Source organism: Aristolochia californica, unplaced genomic scaffold (genome assembly GCF_029961685.1).
Source record: "Aristolochia californica isolate CCGP_79_NKW_82.1479 unplaced genomic scaffold, dmAriCali1.0.hap1 SCAF_6, whole genome shotgun sequence".
Classification (NCBI taxonomy): Eukaryota; Viridiplantae; Streptophyta; class Magnoliopsida; order Piperales; family Aristolochiaceae; genus Aristolochia; species Aristolochia californica.
Genome location: NW_027182257.1, coordinates 36,499,618 through 36,521,330, shown reverse-complemented (window position 1 = coordinate 36,521,330; position 21,713 = coordinate 36,499,618). Strand labels below are relative to the sequence as shown.

The following is a 21,713-nucleotide window of genomic DNA, read 5'->3' as shown; positions in this document are numbered from 1 at the left end:
AATCCGATTCAAGTCCAGAGTCCAAGTAAAAAAACCTTAAAGACACCTGAATGAGACACTAAGCCCTACCATTTTGTTACTTGTCTTCCATAGGATGAAAATGAATTTAAAACAAAGCACTATCACAAACCTTCCCATATGAAACCACAACTACTTTATATGTGATAAATTTACACCGAGTTACTAGGAGATTGTACACTTGCAACCAAGTGGGATGTTACAGAGCTAAATAATGCAATGAATAGATACAAATAGGTACAGATGATAATGGAGCTACACAATGTACAAGCAAGTTCGGAAGATGATTTGGGAAATCACTGTGAGCAAGCTTCAACCAACTTGCTTGCAAGAATTTGCTCTTTCCTTTCGATATAAGCAGAAGGAAACCAACCGGCCGTTCCATTACACTCTCCTTCAGACCAGCCATTAGGTGCAACCTGTTGATCGTCAAAAAGAGAGTAGAAGCGTTTTGAAGAGATTCTAATGATTTTCTACAGTGAATGCAAAAAGAAAAACCAAATATTATGTTCACCCAGTTTAGTCTAAGAAACCTACAATTTTGCACTAGCAGGACTTGTTTACAGTAAAACTGATAATATTGTTGTTCCAGTCGAGATCAATAGAGAGTTGCAGTTGAGGATGATACCATATAATATCAGCAAGTTCACACCAGAATAGCAAGATGGATTACCTGTCTAACGACAACATAGTCACCATTAGATAGACTAAGTTCACTCTCTGCCTGTGCATCAAATGAATGTAAAACCTGAATATAAACAAATAAAAATGGCAGTGTCAAATTATTAACTGCATCAGAAAGAACTTTTGTCATGCTTGTACTAATCACCGAAAGGACACAAAATGATTACGTATCAAATAGACAGTGGGCATAGCTGTTTGAAAATAGAAAATAGAAAATTTGCAAGACAGGTGGACAAGGAAACAGTGTAGCTATCATCATAAACGAAGATTTATGAAAGAAATAAATTCAGTTATAGAACATGGAATGTGGGAGATAGATTTTTTAGAAAGCATGAGATGTCTGCATGTTTGGTAGTCAGTTCACAGCCTTTGAGAAAAAGGTTTAGGAAAGAAACAAATTCAGTTATAAAAAGTGGAATCCAGGAGAGAGAGGATATAAGCTAATTCAGATGTCTGCACCTTTGATTGTCAGTTCATAAGCTAATTCAAACAGTTCACAGCATCGAACTGCTCTATGGTCAAAAACAAATCATACAAAAACTGTTTAACACAGTTAAGGCCTTACTTTTGCAACAAAAAACATATTTTTTTCCATAGCAGTCTACAGATCATTGGGTTTATTAGAATGTTTGGTATCTATGCACTCTGTTGAATTCTGCTAAGCAGTTGAAGAAGCTGTGTATTCTAGGTTTGATTCAGAAGCCTGCTTCTGCCAAATCATCTATTCCCAACAGAAACAAAACAATACAGATTCAAAAACTAAATTTCTTCACAAAGATGCAAAATGCTGCAGTAGTTTGTGTGGGTACAAGTAAAAAAAATATACACATACAAAATTTGTGGCATTGGGTTGTAATATGATGTACCTGAGCATGGAGATTGTCTAGAATTTTGCCAACACTACGATGGTAAGATCTCTCAGCATTTACCTACATGGTAAGCACATAGTCACGTCATTCCACCTGCCACATAATATCTGGGTAGAAAATATTAAAACTTCTACTGTCTATGGCTCACCAATAGTAAGAGAGTTAATAAACTAAAATATACTTTGAAGGAGGGTAGCAGGTTCGGATTGCTCTTCATGTCTTACACGGATCGTGGTTTTTAAGTTTGCAATAGGTCAAAAATGACGGGGTCCTAGTACAGTATCCCGGCCAAATACTACATTACAGTTGCATCATGTGAATATCTACATAGGGATTTATGCGGTTTATTAAAGCTCACAGATATATATATATATATATATATATGCATAAATGTTCATCTAATTTTTAAAGTGATAGTATACTATCTTATGTAGGCTTTTTATGATTTTCTTTAATATCAAGATAAAGCACATTTGCCTACCTCACAAAAGAATAAAAAAGTAATAAACCACTGAAATCAGGAGATCAATTTTCCATATAAAAATTAACTAAAAATAAAAATAAATAAATCCCACTGTTATCAAAACATTGGCTTTTCCATTGAACAAAACCATATCTTCTCTTATTTCCTTTCCCTTTTAAGTCCATCAAAACACTGATCATATATAAGAATTTAGACTATAAACCGTAACCCTAAATCACAAAATAATGCACAAATAACCCCCAATTACGCACTGAAAATAAATTTAAATAAAATAAAACACTAATTTAATGAAAAAAATTAGGGTTTAGGCATACCTTTTGAAATTTGGGGAAATCCGAAGCCGAAGGGTGAAATCGAAGGGGGAAATCCGAAGCCGAAGGGTGAAATCGATGCCTAATCGAGATTAGCCAGAGAGAGAAGGGAGTGGGAGGCTGAAAGGGAGAAGAGAGGGAGAAGACAAAGAAGAAAGGGAGGTCGAGAGGGAATAGAGAGAGAGAAGTGAGAGAGAGCTTGTTCGAGAGAAGAGAGGGAGTCACGGAGACGAGAGAGGGGGTGTGAGAGAGAGGGTGAGGCCGAGAGAAGACCGAGAGTTGAGGCCGGAGACGAGAGGGAACTGAGATGGTGGCCGATATCAACGTCGGGGCGCAGGGAGACGAAGGACGAGGTCAATGTCGGGGGCTCAGGGAGACGAGAGAGGGAAGGGAGTGCGGGAGAGAGGAAGAAAAAAGAAAAATGACGACGCACGATGGGGGGGGGGGGTGCGAGGAGAGAGAGGAAAAAATACGAGCGTCGCCCGTCCTTCAATTCGAAGAAGATAAAAAAGGGCCTTCTTCCACCTGATTGAAATTAAATCGTGAAGATGAAGGGCCCCTTCATCTCCTGCATCGAGATGAAGCTTCATCTGTGCTCCACTAACAACTTCAAGTGTTGAAGGGCGTTATATGGTTGAAGATCATCTTGTCCTTCAAATTGACTAACCCCCCCTAACACCAAGTGCGAAGATGATCTTCATGTACATGACTGACATGATCTTCATGTTGGACATGAACTTGATCTTCAAAAATCCATTTAGGGGACTAACCCCCCCTTGGTGTCAGTGTTAACAACTTCATGTACATTGGAAAACAATTTTCTAGTGTTAGTGCCCCAACATGAGAAAAAAGTAAAAAACAAGAATCTTTAAACCCTTACAGTACACTTAATTACAACATAATCCTTAAACCCCAAATTAGGTAAAACAATAATTATTACTACACGAATAAGTTATTTAATGTATAATTAAATATATTAATATATTTATTAATTGAATTAAGTATTTTATTGTGCATTCATATGGTAATTACATGAGCCAATGAAATACGCCCATGATTAATTACAAATAATAAATAAATAATATTATAAATAACAAAAACGAAAGTAATACGCTGAGTTATTAATTTATTAATAACATATGATATAATTTAACCTAAAAATAAATGATTTAAGAGAAAAAATTGATCTAATCATAACTTTAACACACTATATATTTGTACATAATATATTTTATGTACTATTAATTAATAATATATTATCACAAAATTTAAAACCATTGGTTTAATTAATTATAGCAATCGGATAATTAAACAAAAATAATTTATCAAATATTTATTTTAACATTATTTTAATTATGACTATTAAATATCTATTTTAATATAGTAATTATTAAATAAATAAAAATAATTATTAAATAAATAAAAATAATTATTAAATAAATAAAAATAATTATTAAATAAATAAAAATAATTATTAAATAAATTAAAATAATTATTTTATAAATAAAAATAATTATTTTATAAATAAAAATAATTATTTTATAAATTAAAATAATTATTTTATAAATTAAAATAATTATTTTATAAATTAAAATAATTATTTTATAAATAAAAATAATTATTTTATAAATTAAAATAATTATTTTATAAATTAAAATAATTATTTTATAAATTAAAATAATTATTTTATAAATTAAAATAATTATATTATAAATAAAATTTATAAATTAATGATTTTTATGACGATAGTTTAATTTTTCCTAACTTAGGAAAAATTAAACCATCGTCGTCTTCCTCAACGGCGAGCCAGCGGGCAACGCCGACAAAGGCGGCCCTCCGACGGTACGCCGAGAGGGAGAAGAGAGGGAGGCCGAGAAACTCTGTAACAGATGTTTGACCTCCCGTGCTCTGCCACGGAGGTTGAGAGGGAGAGGAGAGAGAGGATGACCGACGGGGATAGGGGAGGGGGGGGGGGGGGGGGGGGGGGGGGAGGAGGTGGAGGCGAGAGGGACGTGCTGAGAGAGAAGAGAAGCTGTCGTCGAGGGAGGGAGGAAGGCCTCCCTCCCTCTCCCTCTCCTCTCCCTCTCGACCTCCGTCGCAGAGCCTATCGGTCTCCCGTACTCTACAACGGAGGTCGAGAGGGAGAGGCCGTAGAGAGGGAGACTGGAGAGGGAGCAAAGAGCTCGGGGAGAGAAGGGGTGCGGGAAACGGAAATGAGCAGACTCACGGAGAGGGTGTGCGGCAAAGAGAGGGGCACGCTTGTTTTATGTACATAACTCTCAAAATTGGGCAAAAAACGCTGTCCCTCGTTTATTCTTTGGACATGATCTCGTGAGTCATGTTACTCATGTACATGACTTGAACTCCAGCGCTCCAACGATCTCAGAACATGAACTGAATAATACAGTTGAAGTTCATGTCCTGATTCATGTTAACTAACCCCGTCAGAGCAAGGTAAGGGCACCGACCAATCTGCCATGGATGGGACCAGCTGTTCCAATCCCCGTGGAATGGGTCCAGTCATTGGAGGAGAACCGCCTTCTCATCACCATCAGCTCAACTCCATGGGCCAAGATCACCGTTAGAGCACACTCCCACAATCCATCCGTACGGGAAGAGGATCCATCCCTTATAGACCTCAGAATATCTGCTCCCCTTCAAACAGCAGAGCAAATCATCGGACTGACGGCTTTGGTTGTTCCATTCTGACCCCATCCCTAGACTACAGCGATGGTCTCGGAGTTCTCGGTATGCTGATCTAATTCTGTGCCACAGGAAAGATTATGATCGGAGAGCATCAGTCCCTATGGCCCCGGTTGGGGTCCCAACTCTGAGTCACTGAGGTTCTGCCACTCGGATGCTTTGGTGCTTGACGAACAAGCTAATCACCCACATACAGTTTGGAATTTGTGTAGGCCGATTTCGGCGCTTCTCCCTTCCAGAACCCTTCTAATCGTCCTTTCCAACTGTCGCTCGGCGAGTCTGCGCGCGCTACCTCCTCTCTCGAGAATCCCCGAATGCCCTCTCTTCGTCGCAGCTATGTTCGAGGGCCTCATTCGGCAGTTGCTGGAAGGTTTTCTCGGCAGCTACGTGAAAAATTTCGAACCAGATCAGCTCAAAGTCCGGTTATTGAAAGGTGCACAGTTCGTCTTTTCTCTGTCGTCATTTTTCCTTATGTCTGGGTGTCGAGTTTCTTTCTTACCGTTTGCACTTGGGGCTGCTACTCCGTGAGCAATGGTGATACCTGCTTGACTTGGGCATGGTTCTCGACACGAGTTTGTTTCTCTGTGCTGCTTCTGTTGAACTTTTTTGCCTAATAGGTTTTGGGTTCATACGAAAGCATGCTTTATTCTTGTGAGCGCCATCTCTTATGATTTTCTCTTCTACTGGATTATTTGTCAGTAAGGAAGAAAGAAAGGTGGAAACCTTAAACGAATCACTATCTTAGAGTTGTTTTTGGATTGGTAACACTACTGTTATAGAGATACACGATTATCATGTACATCGCTCAATAAATTCTCTTCCAAAAGTACTTGCATCTAATGGCTTATCGATTTGCAGATCGAATTGCTTCATTACTTTGGCTGAGAAAGATTACGGTTTTTACTTCCCCTTAGTATGCATTAGGAACTCTTATGTTTTTCAGAGCCTTGTTCCAACTATGTCAGGGTCAGGTTCAAGCATCATTCAGTAAGAAAAACAAAAATCTTGTCTCCTCTTACATTTTGTCATTTTTGGCAATCCTCTTTTACTAGTCCTTCTACTGTTGATAGTGCACATTAAAGAGTGATTGGGTTTTATAATAGGTTGTTTTGTGCAAGGTCAGATTCCAAATGCTGGAAAGAAAAAAGTACTAAAGAAATGTATGAAGTGTAATGGCCTTTTTCTTTCTCTCTCCATTTCCATTTATATCATTTTCAACATTCGTCTACTTGTCAGACTTTTATCCTGGTAATGTACACTGGAGAGTACTTTTGGTTGAGGATGAATTCCCAATGATAAAATAAAAGAGCATTTTTGGAGCTCAAATTGCCTCTCTTTCTCTTTTTCTCTCTCTTTCTGTGCCTCTCTCTCTCTCTCTCTCACACACACCGACACACCGACACACCTGCAACCACCCACCCATACCCAAGCACACCCATTTCTGTTGTAAACATGTAAGTTATTTTTGGTTCATTGTGTAGAGAAATTGGTGAAGTTGGAGAAATTGGAACTGATTCCTGAAGCATTTGACTACCTTCAGTTGCCATTTGCATTAAAAGAAGGTAATGTTTTCCAACTCTTTTTTACATTTAGTTTAATTACCTTCTGATTTTTTAGAAGTATTTAGTTGAATTATATCTGTGTGTTTTACTCCTTTGTTATGATAGACATGTTACTGCTTAATTTTCTGTCAAGCTAACATCTTATTTTTGGAAAAAGTGCGATTTATAAAGCCAGAAGGTAAAAAAAACAAAAAATCTGAATCTCTAACAATAAGAGATTGAGGAAGACCACATCTTTTTTTTGAAATGTTGATAATTTTATTTCAAAGAAAGAGAAGATACATCAAGGGAAATCTCCCGTAACAACAATAGATTGAAGAGGGGGGCTGATTTAGCGCACAAATCAACAACCGAATTGGCTGCTCTAAGTACATGAGACCAAGTACAAGAAATGGTGGATACAATGTCCAAAATATCAAGAAAAATCTGCCAATGATGCCATGGGGGAGAGGATGAGGTAGAGCACCATCCGATGACAATCTTGAAGTCTTCCTCCACAATAAGGGGACTACTGAAGTCTTTAGCAAAAGAATTAACTAAGCTAGTAGCTAATCTAGGAATATGATTCCATATACAAACAACAAGAGAAGAGAGATCCTAAATCACATAAAAATGATGCCAAAGCACCAAGGAGGAAATTTCTTCCCTTTACTCAAGCAAATCACACTCCTAGAATCCCCTTCAACATAAAGTAAACCCTGAAATTTGTCACAAAAAATTCTTAAGACACTGCCGAAGAGCAAGAAACCCAGCTGATGTAGAATCCGAAAACCCAATAGGACCAGAGAAAGATGCTAAAATGTCACTTGATGAACTTTTGAAAATGCCTTACCAAGCGATGATCTGTCAAAATTTAGCTTTATGATATAAGGGTCCGGAGGAGAGCAGTCAGCATGCATAGGAAGATTTATAGTGTGAAGAGTAGGCACTCGATCCTAGTTACTTCTCAACAAATCAGTGGAAATTTCACTAAACAAGTGCAATGATTTCAGCCAATGGATGTTCATGGAAGAAATCAAATTCACTAGCTGCATCCATGAAGAAGAAACTTGCTGGAAAATCCTTTAATTCCTCTCATCCCAGTTGTGCCAAGAAATTAGAACAACGCATGCATGTAACATAGCTTTCCCAAGAGTGGGCAGACAAATCCATAAAAAAACTGGATATGAATTCAGCCAATGAGGCTGGAAAACATATAGAAATTTTGAACAAACTGAGAAAGCTGTTCCAATGCACCATGAGAATCTGCAATGAAGAAGTAAACGGTTGATAGATTCCTTCTCCATTCCACATTGTACGCATAGAGTATTTACGATGTTTGAACCCCGTCGAATCAGATTATCACAAGTAAGTATCTTCCCCATGCAAAGCACCTCATAAAAGGAATTTTGAACAAACTGAGAAAGTTGTTCCAAATGCATCATGAGAATCAGCAATGAAGAAGTAAACGGTTGATAGATTCCTCCTCCATTGCACATTGTACGCATTGAGTATTTACGATGTTTGAACCCCGTCGAATCAGATTATTGCAAGTAAGTATCTTCCCCATGCAAAGCACTCCATACGAAGAATTGAGCTTTTGGAGGACCTGTAAATTTACAGGCAGCAGCAACAGATCTAATGGAAGGAACATTTGAGGAAAGAAGATGATAGCAAGAAGATACAGAGAAATCCCCATCTGATTCAGAACACCAAATGATTTTTTTCTGGCTGAGAGGGTTTAAAGATAAATATTATCCAACCTTTGAGTAAATTCTGTTAAATTGGGTTCAAGGCCCTATCCCAAAATGACTAGCCAACTTAGGAAACCTCTTTCCCAACTAATAAACTCAAGATCTTTGTACTCACTAATCCATGTGGGACTATTCTTCAACACTCCCCCTCACTTGTAGACCCTCTTTTTGTGGCTCTACAAGTGGATAATTTAGGAGTAGGCTGTTTAGGTGTAGACCCTCTTTTGTAGCTCTACAAGTGGATAGTTTAGGTGTAGGCCATCTTTTGTGATTCTACAAGTAGATAACTTTTAGGTGCAGACCCACATATGAGTACCTGCTCTGATACCATGTTAAATTGGGTCCAAGGCCCTATCCCAAAATGAACAATTTTTTTTTTTTTTGAAATGATGCTGATTTTTATTAAGACAAGAGCTTAAAAGAGCAATTTACAAAGAAGGGAAGCCTTCCCAAACAATGAGAGATGGCTGGAAAGTTCCAAAGTTTACCAATTTATCAGCCAAAGAGTTGGCTGATTTAGGAATGAGATTCCAGTTACAATGAGTAGAAGATACAATGTCAGCAATACTATCAGTGATGGGCCAGTAGCACCAAGGGGGGAAGCTGTCTTTGGAACACCAACTAATAACCGTCTTGGAGTTGCCTTCAATGATTAACTTGCCATGGAGACGATCCCTGAAGATTTGGAAGCCGAATAGCAGAGCACTAACTTCAGCAGTATTAGAATCGGTAATGCCCACTGGACCAGCATAAGAAAGAATAGGGTCTCCATTGTGACCTCTAAACACACTACATGCTCTAGCCGGCTTAGGATATCCAATAGCACTACCATCAAAATTCAGCAAGGGGGGGGGGGGGGATCCCAGATAGCCATACTCGGAATTCTATTGGGGCCTGACATATAAGCGATCAAATTTCAATTTTCCCGAAGGGAAACCCCCGATAGAGTGGCAAAATCCTTCCTTGTATGAAGCCAGCTCGAGATGAGGCCAACGACATGAGAAGCCTTGTTGTCCGGGGTACTAGCTTTGGAGTTGAATCTCCGGTTGTTCTGCTCGAGCCAAATGCACCATGGAACATGCGCTAGACAGGGCGAAAGTATTAACTTGCCTAGCCGAGGAAGGAGAATCCCTTGAACCATCTCAAGGGTGCCAAAGAGGTCATAATGTAGCCCCACTTGGAGCCCAATTTTCTGAAAAATCTTCATCCAAACTTGCCACGAAAATCCATAGTGTAAGAGGACATGTTGGACCGTCTCTTCGCACTCATCTCAAAGGGGACAAGAAAGGTCGGGGGCGGTGAAGCCTCTTCTATGGAGGTTGTCTGAAGTAAGAATCTGTTCTCTGATGGTTGACCACATGAAAAATTTGATTTTGCTTGGCGCTAAGAGTTTCTAAGCCAAATTCGCCTTGTGCTCACGAATACTGTAGTCTTGCTTTTTGATATGAGAGTAAACCGAAGTGACATTGAATCGGCCATTATTACTGGGCTTCCAAATCAGCTTATCATCTGGTAAGGAGAGAGCAAAAAGCCAACGATTCCTCATCATTTAATCCCCGGCGGAACGGGAGACTCCACGAGTGATCACTCCATGAATTAGCCACAGAGCAAGAGGGGTCGCTTGCCCCCCTATGCAGCCCCGTGAAGTCCTCCGAGAGGGATCGGGGGCTACACCATTCGTCCGACCAGAAGAGAAGGGTCCTTCCATTGCCCGTGTGAAACAAGGTAGCATCTCTGAATACTGGAAGGAGCTTGAAAATTGATTTGCATATTGGGGATAGGAGGCGAGCGGCGCGACCCTCTCTCCACCAGGCACCCGAAAACTGAAGGTAGAATTTCACCATATTCCTCCATAAACTGTTATGCTTGTTGTTGAAATTCCAAATCCATTTGAGCATAAGAGCTTTGTTCATTTCTCTTGTAGGCTGGATGCCCAATCCTCCTCTAGTATGAGGAATGCAAATATCCTTCCAATTAACCAAATGGTATCTGAAGGTGTCTTCTGAACCTCTCTATAGAAATCATCGACGTATGACATCAATTTTGGAGCAAACGGAGGCCGAACAATGCATGAATGATAGCAGATAATTTGGTAGCCCAACCAGACAAGACTTCAGGAGAGTGAGACACCCCGCTGTTGATAAGAGTTTACCCCTCCAAGTGTCTAGCCTCTTTTCAAATTTCTCAATGAGGGAGGACCATAGTGACGCTGATGGCCGAGAATCAAAAAGTGGGAGTCCAAGATATGTAGTTGGCATATTTCCCACAGAGTATCCCAGGTAGTCCGCCATATCCCGAAGCCCAACTGGATCAATGTGATAGCCAAGAAGAGTGGTTTTTCCCCAGTTTATGTTCTGACCGGAAGCCAATTCAAATAATCCCAGCACGACACACAATTTTTTGATCTGATCCATAGTATCTACCCCGAAGCAAACAATATCATCCACAAATTGGAGAATCGGAATATCAAAGGCTGTGCAATCTGTTGTGGGGAGAAGCCGTCCCATGTTCTTGGCCGAGTAGATCAAGGAGGATAGATATTCTGCTACCACGTTGAAGAGCAAGGGGGAGAGGGGGTCTCCCTATCTGATTCCTCTGGTTCCCTTAAAATACCCACGAATTGTTCCATTGAGAAGGACAGAGTAGCTGGCAAAGGAGATGCAACTTTGGATCCAGGAGTGCCATTTTCCCCCGAGTCCCATCTTCCCCAGGAGGGTGTCCAGAAACTTCCAATTAACTCTGTCAAATACCTTTTCGAAGTCAAGCTTGAGGATGAATCTGGAGAGCTTTCGGACCTTGAAATGATGACTAAGTTCATGACATGCCATGGCTGAATCAAAAATGTTTCTTCCCTTAATAAAAGCACTCTGACCATGATGAATGGCAATAGGGATGACTGCCCTTAGTCGACTAGCAAGGAGGCGCACAATCAACTTATATGCACTGGTGATGAGACTAATCGACCGGAAGTTGGATGAGAACTCTGCCCCATCTTTTTTAGGGATGAGGGTGATGAAAGAGGCTCCAATACTCCTATATCTGATGCCATGCTGATAAAAGGAGCGGGCCATGCCGGAAATGTCGTCTCTGATGAAGAGCTAGCAACAGCGATAAAATTCCCCGTTGAATCCATCCGGGCCCGGAGCATGATCCAGAAGAAGACCAAGGGTTGCAATTTCAATTTTTCGACTAGAGAAGGGGAGCTCGATGAGACTAGCTGCAACTAATGGAATAACTTGGAGGTTAACCCTTTGGAAGAAGGGGCAGACTGGCTACCTATCAGAGTATAAATCTACAAAAACAATTACTTGTGAGTCGAAAATAAGGGCTCGGTCTGAGGTGGTCTCACCGTTGACGCTGAGCATGGCAATGCGGTTGGCCCTTCTTCGTGCAGAGGCGACTGCATGGAAGAATTTAGTATTAGCATCCCCATCGGAGAGCCATTTGAACCTTGCACGTTGCTTCTAGTGCACTAACTCGCTATGGGCGAAGGACTGCAATTGCCCTTGAAGGGCATACCTTTGAGAGACTTCCGGAGAAGAGAGACCTCTGACTTCCTCCTCAGAGTCAAGAGCAGCTATCTGAGCAAGGGCATTGGTTCTCACAACCGAGGAAGAGGCCTTCTTTTCGGAGGCCCAGGACTGCAGTAGTGGTTTCAACATCTTGAGCTTGATTGGGAAGGTCCACCCGCTTTGGCCAACAACGGTCATATTCTCCCAAAAGGATTGCAGAGATAAATCAAAAGAGGGGTTTGCCATCCAATTATTGTTGAATTTGAAAGAGCGGGAGGGGGGGAGGGTTCCAATTGCCAAAATGGGTATCAACCATAATTGGCCAATGATTAGAGACAACTCGATTGAGCACTTTGTCGGAGACATTGCTGTAGAGCTGAAGCCAATCATTGCTGGCTAGGAATCGGTCCAGCTTTGAGAGGACTAGGTCCTTCCTATAGAAGCTGTCTCTGCTGACCTCTAGCTCGGTGCTGGTAGGTGACAACGAGAGGGGGGGAATTGTTTTGTCTGTGGGCACGGGGAGCACGCTGACTAACTTAGGAAACCTCTTTCCCAACTAATAAACTCAAGATATTTGCACTCACTAATCCATGTGGGACTATTCTTTAACAAATTCATTGATCTCCAATACTTTAATATCATTTAAATTACGATGAAGATGCTGTCTCTAATTGACGTTTTCAAAAGATCCTTTACTAAATGATCTGAGATTTTCACATTCTGGTTACATGAAAGGCAGAAAAGATTTGGTAATGCTAATAGGAAATTCAAACAACCAATGATGATACCCGTAAATGAATATTTGAAGAGAAAGAAGCAAAATCGTATATCTGTAAAGAGAAGAGAGACATTCCGGACTGCTGGATGAACATTCTCCCACATACTAGTAGTTGTTGATGATGCCAAGTTTCATTTTAACAAAAGGAATCCATGGGAGATCAGAACATGTATTTAATCTTTGACAGCTTTTTGTGAGTAAAAGCCATTTTATAACTTAGATTTTTTGAATTCCAAGACCTCCCAACTTCTTAGGTTTACTTCTTCCCAGTTTACTAAATGAAACTATTCCCAGAAACATCGTGGGAGAAGATTCCTCAGTGGTTTTTTTTTAGGGTTATTGATAAGGAAGCGTCCTTTGGAGCATTTTCTTCCTATTTATATAACATTATGGATGTTTGTGAGCCTCTTCGGCTTCATGGGTATCATACTCACATGTAGCAAATTGTATGGCAGATCCGCTGGCAGACACAAGGGTTCCTTTAGATTGTTTTGATGTGGGGACTTGGTTGTCTCTTGATTTTGATGAGAGTTAGGCTGTTGGCTTTTGGTTGTACTTCCTTTTGTTTGACTTTGGTCTTGTTGTCTTGTGCCTTTGATGTATTTTTGTTGCAATCTTTGGTTTCCTTTGAGTGAAGATTTGGTTGTTTCATTGGCTGTATGTCAGTTCTATGTGCATTATGTATTTGTAAAAATCTTTTTCACTTCGTCTTTGTCATATTCCCCAATTTGTTCTTTCTTGCTTATCTGATATGTACTTATCATGGAACGCACATTCAAAATAACAGGGCATATTGGGAGCTTGAGCATTGAATTCCTTTGGACAAGGCATAAACCTATTAAAATAATCATCAAGGATGTTACCATATGCATTGGTGAAAGAGATGATTGTGAGGTATTTTCTGAAACGCTTTCAAATATAAGATTCTGAAAAATAAAATGATTTGAGGAAAGTGGGACCATGTAAAAAATCTGGCATACTTCTTTTTTGCACTTTGAATTCTCCATCAGTGGACTTCGGTATCAATTGAAAGAAGGGAATTTGCTGCAAAGAATGCCAAGCTTGCCGCAGCAGAGTTGGCTAAATTGTCCAGACGTGTATGTGGTAAGTAGCATGATATTTTGTCCAAATTCCTGCTTAATTGAAGTGCTTTTTCTTGTAGCTTACCTTTGGGGAGTCCCGTGTCTTTCTTCTTTCCTGATACAACTCTCACTGGTATCAAAAGAAATAAAATTGAAAAAAAGTAATGCTTGCACTTTGTGCAATAGTCAATGCTGGCTTTGCTACTTCAGGAGTGTCAAGGAATGTTTAGAATGTTTGCAAAACGTTCTCCCTTGGGGCATTTCTAACTTGAGGTTTCTTTTGTGCTAGATAATCAGGCTGGGCAAATGTTTAGTTCGTTCATCTCAGCCAAGGTGATGTATATTCTGTGCTTGCTTGTTCTTAACAGAATAATGCATCCTATTGATCAAGTAGCATGCAGTAAGTACAATTTAATAGACAGGACTGTCAGGGGTAGTCCTATCAAGCTTTTGATATATTCAAACTCTTATGTAATGAAATAAAGAATCAGTTTTCGGCTTCTATTAATATTTTGTGTACTGACAATGGTCTTGAATTTATGAATCATAAGTTTAATAGCTTTTGTCAAAAATCAAGGGATCATTCATCAAACTTTATGTGTGTTTATTCCACAACAAAATGGAGTTGCAGAGCTTAAAAATCATCTTCTACTAAAAGTAGCTCACAGTATGATCTATAGGATGCCACGTGTTCCAAAAGCACAATGTAAAACAGTGAATAAAAGACCCCTCGCATGTGCTTAACTAAAGCACTTACTTTGATTACAGGATTACCCTTACTCTTACTGTCTGTCAACACTTACTAAAGATTTCCCTAAAGCCAGCTCTGCTAACAAAGGACCGTTGACAAACTAAAAAAACACAAAAAGTGGAAGTGGAAAATGCTAAAAGTGAGAAATTTCGCAAAAATAGAAGAATACTGAAAATAAGCTACTGTATTTCAGTCTTCTTTTTTCCAGTCCTGTCAAACTTTTATACTCACAATTATATTTGATAAATGTTTGTCTTCTTTTTTTCAACTATTTCTTTTGCAGTTTTTCCCAGCAATTTCTTCCAGACTTGATCCAAGTACTACATCATTTTGCTTCTGACCTGTTATATAGATGCTGTTCCTAAATTGGTTTCTTGTGCCTGCATTGTGGTATCATTGCTTGTGCAATAAAGAACGCATGACTACTATAGATTGATTGAGAGATAATTAAACGTGTTAATTGTTTGAACTTACGTTTATTATTATGCACCTTTTATCATTTTTTGAATTTCCATCTGCAGATTCTTGATGGCATCCATGTCTCCATCCAGAATGTTAGTGTTGAATATACTGATCGGCATAATGATCTGGTGGCTATTCTTTTCCTTCTGTCCTTCTTTATTCCTGTATTTGATCTCATAGTTCTGAATGAGGTAGACATGGTTCCATAAGTTCTAGGCCAATTTGTTACCTGGATACTGATTGAAATATGTTTATTGCAACTAGTTTTAGAGATATTATATTACATGTATTTCCTGTTCAAAGGACAGAAACTGCATTTGTTGCTGGCAGAAGTGTGTATAGTTAGTTTCTCTTTGAGACATTCTGTTAAGGATTTATACTTCATTCTTATGGAATTACTTCTTGTCAACTGGATTTTTTTCTTTTTCTTTTTTGAAAGATTGAATTTGAGTGAAATTACGTCCATGAGGCTATTTGCAGATTTTATTGGCTGTTGGGACCTGGATGAGATCGTTCTATATGGGAAGACCTTCACTTGGTCAAATGGTAGACAACCCCCCGTCCTATCCAAGCTTGACCGGTTCTTAGCCAATAATGACTGGCTCCAACTATATAGCAATGTCATCGGCAAAGTTCTTTCAGATTCACTCCCCCCCCCCCCCCCCCCTTCCCTTTCAGATTTAACAATACTTGGATGGTGGACCCCTCTTCTGACTCCTCTATCTAGTCCTTCTGGCAGAGGATGGTCGTTGCTGGCACGAGCAGATGGTCCTTCCCGGTTAAGCTCAAGTTGTTGAAGCTGTTGCTGTGTTCCTGGGGCCTATGCGAGAAAGGCCTCTTCCTCGGCGGAGAGAGCCTTCGCCCTTGCACAAATTGTTTCTTTAGACTCAGCTGAGGAGTCTAGAGGTCTCTATTCCTCGGAAGTGCCTAGAAATACGCCCTCCAAGGGCAACTGTAGTCCTTCACTCATAGTGATCTCGTACACTGAAAGCAGTGTGCTCGTTACAAGTGGCTCTCAGAAGGGGATGCAAATACTAAGTTCTTCCAGGCTGTCGCTTCAGCTAGGAGAAGAGTCAATTGCATCACCGCCCTCAGAGTCAATAGTGAGACCACTTCAGATCGATCCCTTATCTTTGACTCATTGGTGAACTTTTTTGCAGATATATATTTTGATTGCCAGTTAGTCCGCCCTTTCTTTCAAAGGGTCAATATCCAGGCTATTCCATCTGCAACAGCTAGCCTCATTGAGCTCCCCTTCTCTAGTCGGGAAATTGAAAAAGCAGCCCTGGGTCTCCCTATGGATTGTGCTTCGGGCCTGAACAGATTTAACGGTGATTTTTACCGTCGCTGCTGGCCCCTCATTAGTGATGACAAAGATCGCATGGTTTATTCCTTCTATCAGCGTGGCATCAGATACAGGAGTATCAGAGTTTCCATTATTGCCTTTATCCCTAAAAAAGAAGGGGCATAACTCCCATCAGATACCTGGCCGATCAGTCTCATCACCAGTACTTACAAGGTGATAGCACGTCTCCTTGCTAATCGACTCCAGGCGGTCCTTCCTATTTCTATTCATCACGGTGAGAGTGCTTTTCTCAAGGGAAAGAACATATTAGATCCAGCCATGGCGTGTTACAAGCTCATCCACCATTTCAAGGTTTTAGAGCTCCCCAGATTTATCCTCAAGCTAGACTTCGAGAAAGCTTTTGACATAGTTAATTGGAAGCTTCTGGACACTCTCCTGGGGAAGATATGATTTGGGGAAAAGTGGTGCTTCTGGATTCAAAGTTGTATCTCCTCTGCTAGCTACTGTGTTCTTCTCAACAGAACTGTTTGTGGGTATTTTAAGGGATCCAGGGGAATCAGACAGGGAGACCCCTTATCCCCCTTGCTTTTCAATGTGGTGGCAGAATATCTCTCTGCCTTAATTTATTCGGCCAAGAATTTGGGATGGCTTCTCCCCACGACAGACTGTGCAACTTTTGATATTCCAATCCTATAGTTTGTAGATGACACCATTTGTTTTGGGGTTGGTACCATGGACCAGATTAAGAAGTTGCGTGTTGTTTTGGGCTTATTTGAGTTGGCTTCTAGGTAGAATATTAATTGGAAGAAAACCACTCTCCTCGGCGATTACATAGACTCATTTGTGCTTCGTGGCATGGCAGACTACCTGGGGTGCGCCTTAGAAAACTTGCTAGCTACATATCTGATGCTCCCACTTTTTGACTCTCGGCCTGCGATGACGCTTTGGTTCCCCCTTATTGAGAAATTTAAGAAGAGATTAACAACTTGGAGAGGCAAACTTAACGGGGCGACTGACTCTCCTCAAGTCTTGCTTGGCAAGGCTGCCAAATTTTCTTTTATCATTCATGCATTGTCCGGCCTCAGTTTGCTCCAAGATTGACACCATTCGTTGGCACTTTCTCTGGAGAGGATCAGAAGACACTTTCAAATACCATCTGGTTAGCTGAAAGGAAATATGCATGCCTCACAATAGGGGTGGATTAGGCATCCAACCTATGAAGGAGATGAACAAAGCCTATATGCTCAAATGGATCTGGAACTTCAATGTCAAACATTCCAAACAATGCTACTAGATTTTGGTGGCCTGGTCTAATGGAGAAACTACAAAAGCCGCCCACCCCCCCCCCCCCCCCCCCCGCACACACACACACACACACACCAAACAGGACACGGAGTGACTACCCCCAGACTACCATTCTGTTTGACCCACCTCTTCGAGTGGGACACCGCACAGTATGGGGCGACGACCAAGCAAGTCTGGAGAAGTAGCAGCGGCAAGAGCGTCAATTGCATGAAGACAAGGAGGAAGAAGAAAGTGACTCTGAAGAAGGCACAAAAGCGAAATGGCAAACTGTCATTTCGCGAACTTCACGGCGAAGGATTTTGGTGGAGGACCCTTCAAGATTTGAATTCCGAAATGGAAAAGCTAAATTGACTTTTCGGATAAGGAAAGAGAAAAGTAGTGAAGCAATCCGTATACTTTCACAAGTTGGCGAAAAAAAATCCTACATCTCCCTCTCGATTTCCGCAGTGGACTCTTTCCTGGCCATTTTCGAAAAGATCCAAACTGGAAAAACGGGACGAAGCTCCGACCGATCACTCTTTACCGGCAAACTGGAATTCTAGCTCCACACCCAATACCACGGTGGCTTCCTAGAATGCGTCATCACTGAAAGACGCGGCTCGATGATTATGGGTATGATCTTCCTACCGCAAAATTCTAATTCTGGCCTCGGATGGAAACTCTTCCACCAAACCCTCTGGCAATTAACCATGCATAAAAAAATCCCCCCAAAACTGGGCATCTCGCACCAGAAAAAGCCTAACCTTACAACCCTGCTTGCTCCTCCACCTGATCAACCACACCTCAATTCAAACATCTGGCTACCACCACTCCCCTCTCAGATTTTACACCATGAAACCCATTATTCTATCACCTTGCTGGCCCATGCCGAAATTGAGGGAACTCGCAAAATGCCCCTGGCAGTAGTCATAGAGGTTCCGTTGATAATTCATTCAAGTCAACAAATCCAATGGATCCAAGAAAGAAGCATCGGTCTTAAAGCCATCGCCAGAGTTCAAGACGGGCGATGGCTTATTAATTTCAACTCGGAAGATCGCCGGAATATACACTCGTTGAAGACAGAGGAAGGATCCTCGATCCTAAAAATGAAGGAGATCCACATTATCGGAGTTCCTCAAGACAATCAGTCTGCTAGAGTGACCCACCACATCAATTGCACTCCAATCTAACAAGGAGAAAGACCAAAGTTCTTGATCAATGAGGTCATTCATATTTTGACACATCGTTTCCTGAAGAATAGCAATGGTGGGCTTGGAAGAAGAGAGAAAACGGCTAATGATAGCACTTTCCTAGGAGAGGCAACTCCTCGAATGTTCCAAGAAACAATAATTATTTGGGGGGGGGGGGGGTTGTGAACTCTTGAATTCTCGTCACTCGGGAGGTAGCCCTTGTAAACAATTCCCATAAGCCGGGCAAGGCCCATCAACTGCTGCCAGGTATCATCATCATAACAATGTCTCTTTGATTGAAGAAAAACACAAAACTTGAAACAACATTGATGCAAGATATTGCATATCTTGAATGAGCACATCATGGAGTGCTTAAGTTGGACCAAAACTCTCTGATTAGGAGAGAAATTTGGCTAAAAAACTCGGATTTTAGGAGAAAGGGAAACTCAAATCATGTCAATGCCTGGAGAGATAATAGGAGAAGAAATAGGGAAAAATGAGAGATTTTCGATAGAACTGACCTTTGATACTTCTGATATCAATATCTCCAATCATATAGCTTTGAATCACAAATTTATTGATCAAGAAACTAGACTCAAATATCTTTAATTTGATATCTAATTTGACATAAACATATTCGTTCTTGAATCTTTTATGGCCTCTTGATTCTCTTCATTTTGTATCTTGACCCTTGCCGACTACAATGCGAATATCTCCTTAAATATAGATCAAATTGATATGGATTTTTCTCCTTTTGAAACTAGATTTCAATATCTTTCATCCAAGTATAACTTCACTTTATAAAATATACTTCTTTTGAGATAAGAAGTTAATATATTTGGGGAATTTTTAATCTGGCTAAATAGAGTACTTTTTCTTATTTGGCCAGCATGATCATTGACTCTTCCAAGATCGATATCTCCCTCTAGAAGAATTGGTTGAGTAGTTAAAAAAATAGACTTACGAATCTTTCTTTGGATATATAATTCTCCTGTAAAGTATCGTTTTTGATGGCTTAAGACGGCTCGAAAGTGGAAGCTTTCTACTGCTGCTAGAACCTCTCTTGCTGTTTAACCTTTGCTGCTTCAAGTTTCGATTTCTCTTTATAGAAAACTCTGATTATAAAAATTCGTTTTGTGTTGAAAATTAGACTCGAATATCTTTCCATCAATATATATAATTTTCTATATTTAAAACTCAGTATTGCTGACATTGTATCTTCTTTGCATTGTAATTGGAATCTCATTCCTATATCAGCCAACTCTTTGGCTGATAAATTGGCCAAATTCGGAGCTTACTAGCAATCTCTCATTGTATGGGAAGGATTCCTTCCTTTGTAATATGCTCTTTTGAGCTTTTGTCTTAATAAAAATCAACATCATTTAAAAAAAAATATATTTAAAACTCAGTATGAAGGTGCGAATGACAAGAAAACAATGGGTATTGGAACTGAAAAGAGAAAAAAAAGATAGAATACGAACCCAAACTATTAGAGATGATAAATCAGAAAAAAAGATCACATTATCTCTGTGGGTTGACCTAGTCAACTCACAGAATTTGCTCTGATACCATGTTGAGTTTCTAGAAAAGAGAAAAACTTCATTGACTTGTTGTAATCTGAGTACATGAGCTCCTATTTATAGTAGAGGAATGTAATAGAGTCAAATTATAAAAGTACCCTTGTCCCAATTACACCCAAAGTCTAACACTTAAAGACAAGTCATTGCATAATTAAACAACTTAATATAAATAGAAGACTAACATAACTAAAATACATTTAAACTAAGACTCTTTTGTGAGACTTCCTTCTGTGAGACTCTTGTAAGACTCCTCTATATTAATTCTGACTCTATGAGACTTCTTACTGTGAGAGTCATGCAAGAGTCTTCCATATCTTATCTTCAACAAGGGTGATGCATTCATCAGAATTGGGAGTCAATTGTGTTGCTCTCTGTCCCTAGGCAAGTCTCCCTTCAGCAATGCTCTTTTCTGTCTTATGGTAACTGCAAGCTCAATTTTGACAGGAGCTCGCTTTGTGACCAGGGTCCACTGATTTTGGTGTAGTGTTCCAATCATCCAGTGGTGAAATGCTCTTCTCCTTCCTAGGTCCTTTGGGAATAGCTGATTCCACCATTGCCGAACTTTCTACTCTTCTTCATGGCTTGAGGATCTTCAATGGCAGATTCTACAGTCAGCTTAATGTGATCTTCTAATTGTTATAAATTGGTGCAGCGACAAGAGAGTTCCCCCACTTTGGCTGATAAGTTGGCAAAATTCGGAACCTCCCAGCAATCTCTCATTGTTTGGGAAGGCTTCCCCTCGTGTAATCTGCTCGTTTGAGCTCTCATAATAAAATTCAGCATCATTTAAAAAAAAAAAAAGAGTCTCCCCACTAGGACGTGTTTTATGAGATTTCTGACATTATTTCTGTAATTTTATGTTTCTGGTCTCATGTTCCTAGATCAGCAAATTCCTTTGCTGACAAGCTTGCCAACCAAGGGGCCTCCCTCCTATCCCTTGTTATAAAGGGAGTAATCCTCTAATTTGTTTTTCCTTGTTTGTTGAAATAATAGCACATCCAATTTAAAAAAAGACATCGCCCACCCTCCACCAATGGAGACTACATCACTTTTTGTTAAATGTAATTTATTGGTTAATGTTTAAGATCAGATAATGGCTTACCTCATTCTCTAGCTAAAGAGGTGGTTACCTTCCAATCCCTCATTGTAAGTGACCCCGCCTCTTCCTTGTTGTAGTTGTTGTGCCTTTGGGCATTCAACGAAAGGTGTCTTCTTTAAAGAAAAGCCCTAATATAATTTTTATTTTGGTTTATTTATTTGTTTTGTGCCTTTTCCAAACTTAATGGTATTTCTGTGCTGCTCAACCTACTAATTTTTTCATTGGCTGCATCTTCTGTCTTCTGTTTTTTTTTTAAACCATGCTGTTACATGAAAAGATAATCATTAGCTTCATTCTCACTCTTT

The 21,713-nt window shown here is 40.0% G+C and overlaps 1 protein-coding gene across 2 annotated transcripts in view; it reads left to right on the top strand.

Annotated features, from left to right (window-relative positions):
* Positions 1-5,082: 5,082 nt before the first annotated feature.
* The window catches only part of LOC137934913 (intermembrane lipid transfer protein VPS13), a 74,911-nt gene continuing 58,280 nt past the window's right edge, over positions 5,083-21,713 (top strand). For both annotated transcript variants that reach the window (XM_068779499.1, XM_068779498.1), the window contains exons 1-6: positions 5,083-5,502; positions 6,551-6,631; positions 13,442-13,548; positions 13,665-13,758; positions 14,026-14,069; positions 15,009-15,077. In XM_068779499.1, coding sequence (XP_068635600.1) covers positions 5,406-5,502; positions 6,551-6,631; positions 13,442-13,548; positions 13,665-13,758; positions 14,026-14,069; positions 15,009-15,077 — 492 coding nt within the window. In that variant the 5' untranslated portion in view covers positions 5,083-5,405. The remainder of the gene's footprint in view (positions 5,503-6,550; positions 6,632-13,441; positions 13,549-13,664; positions 13,759-14,025; positions 14,070-15,008; positions 15,078-21,713) is intronic.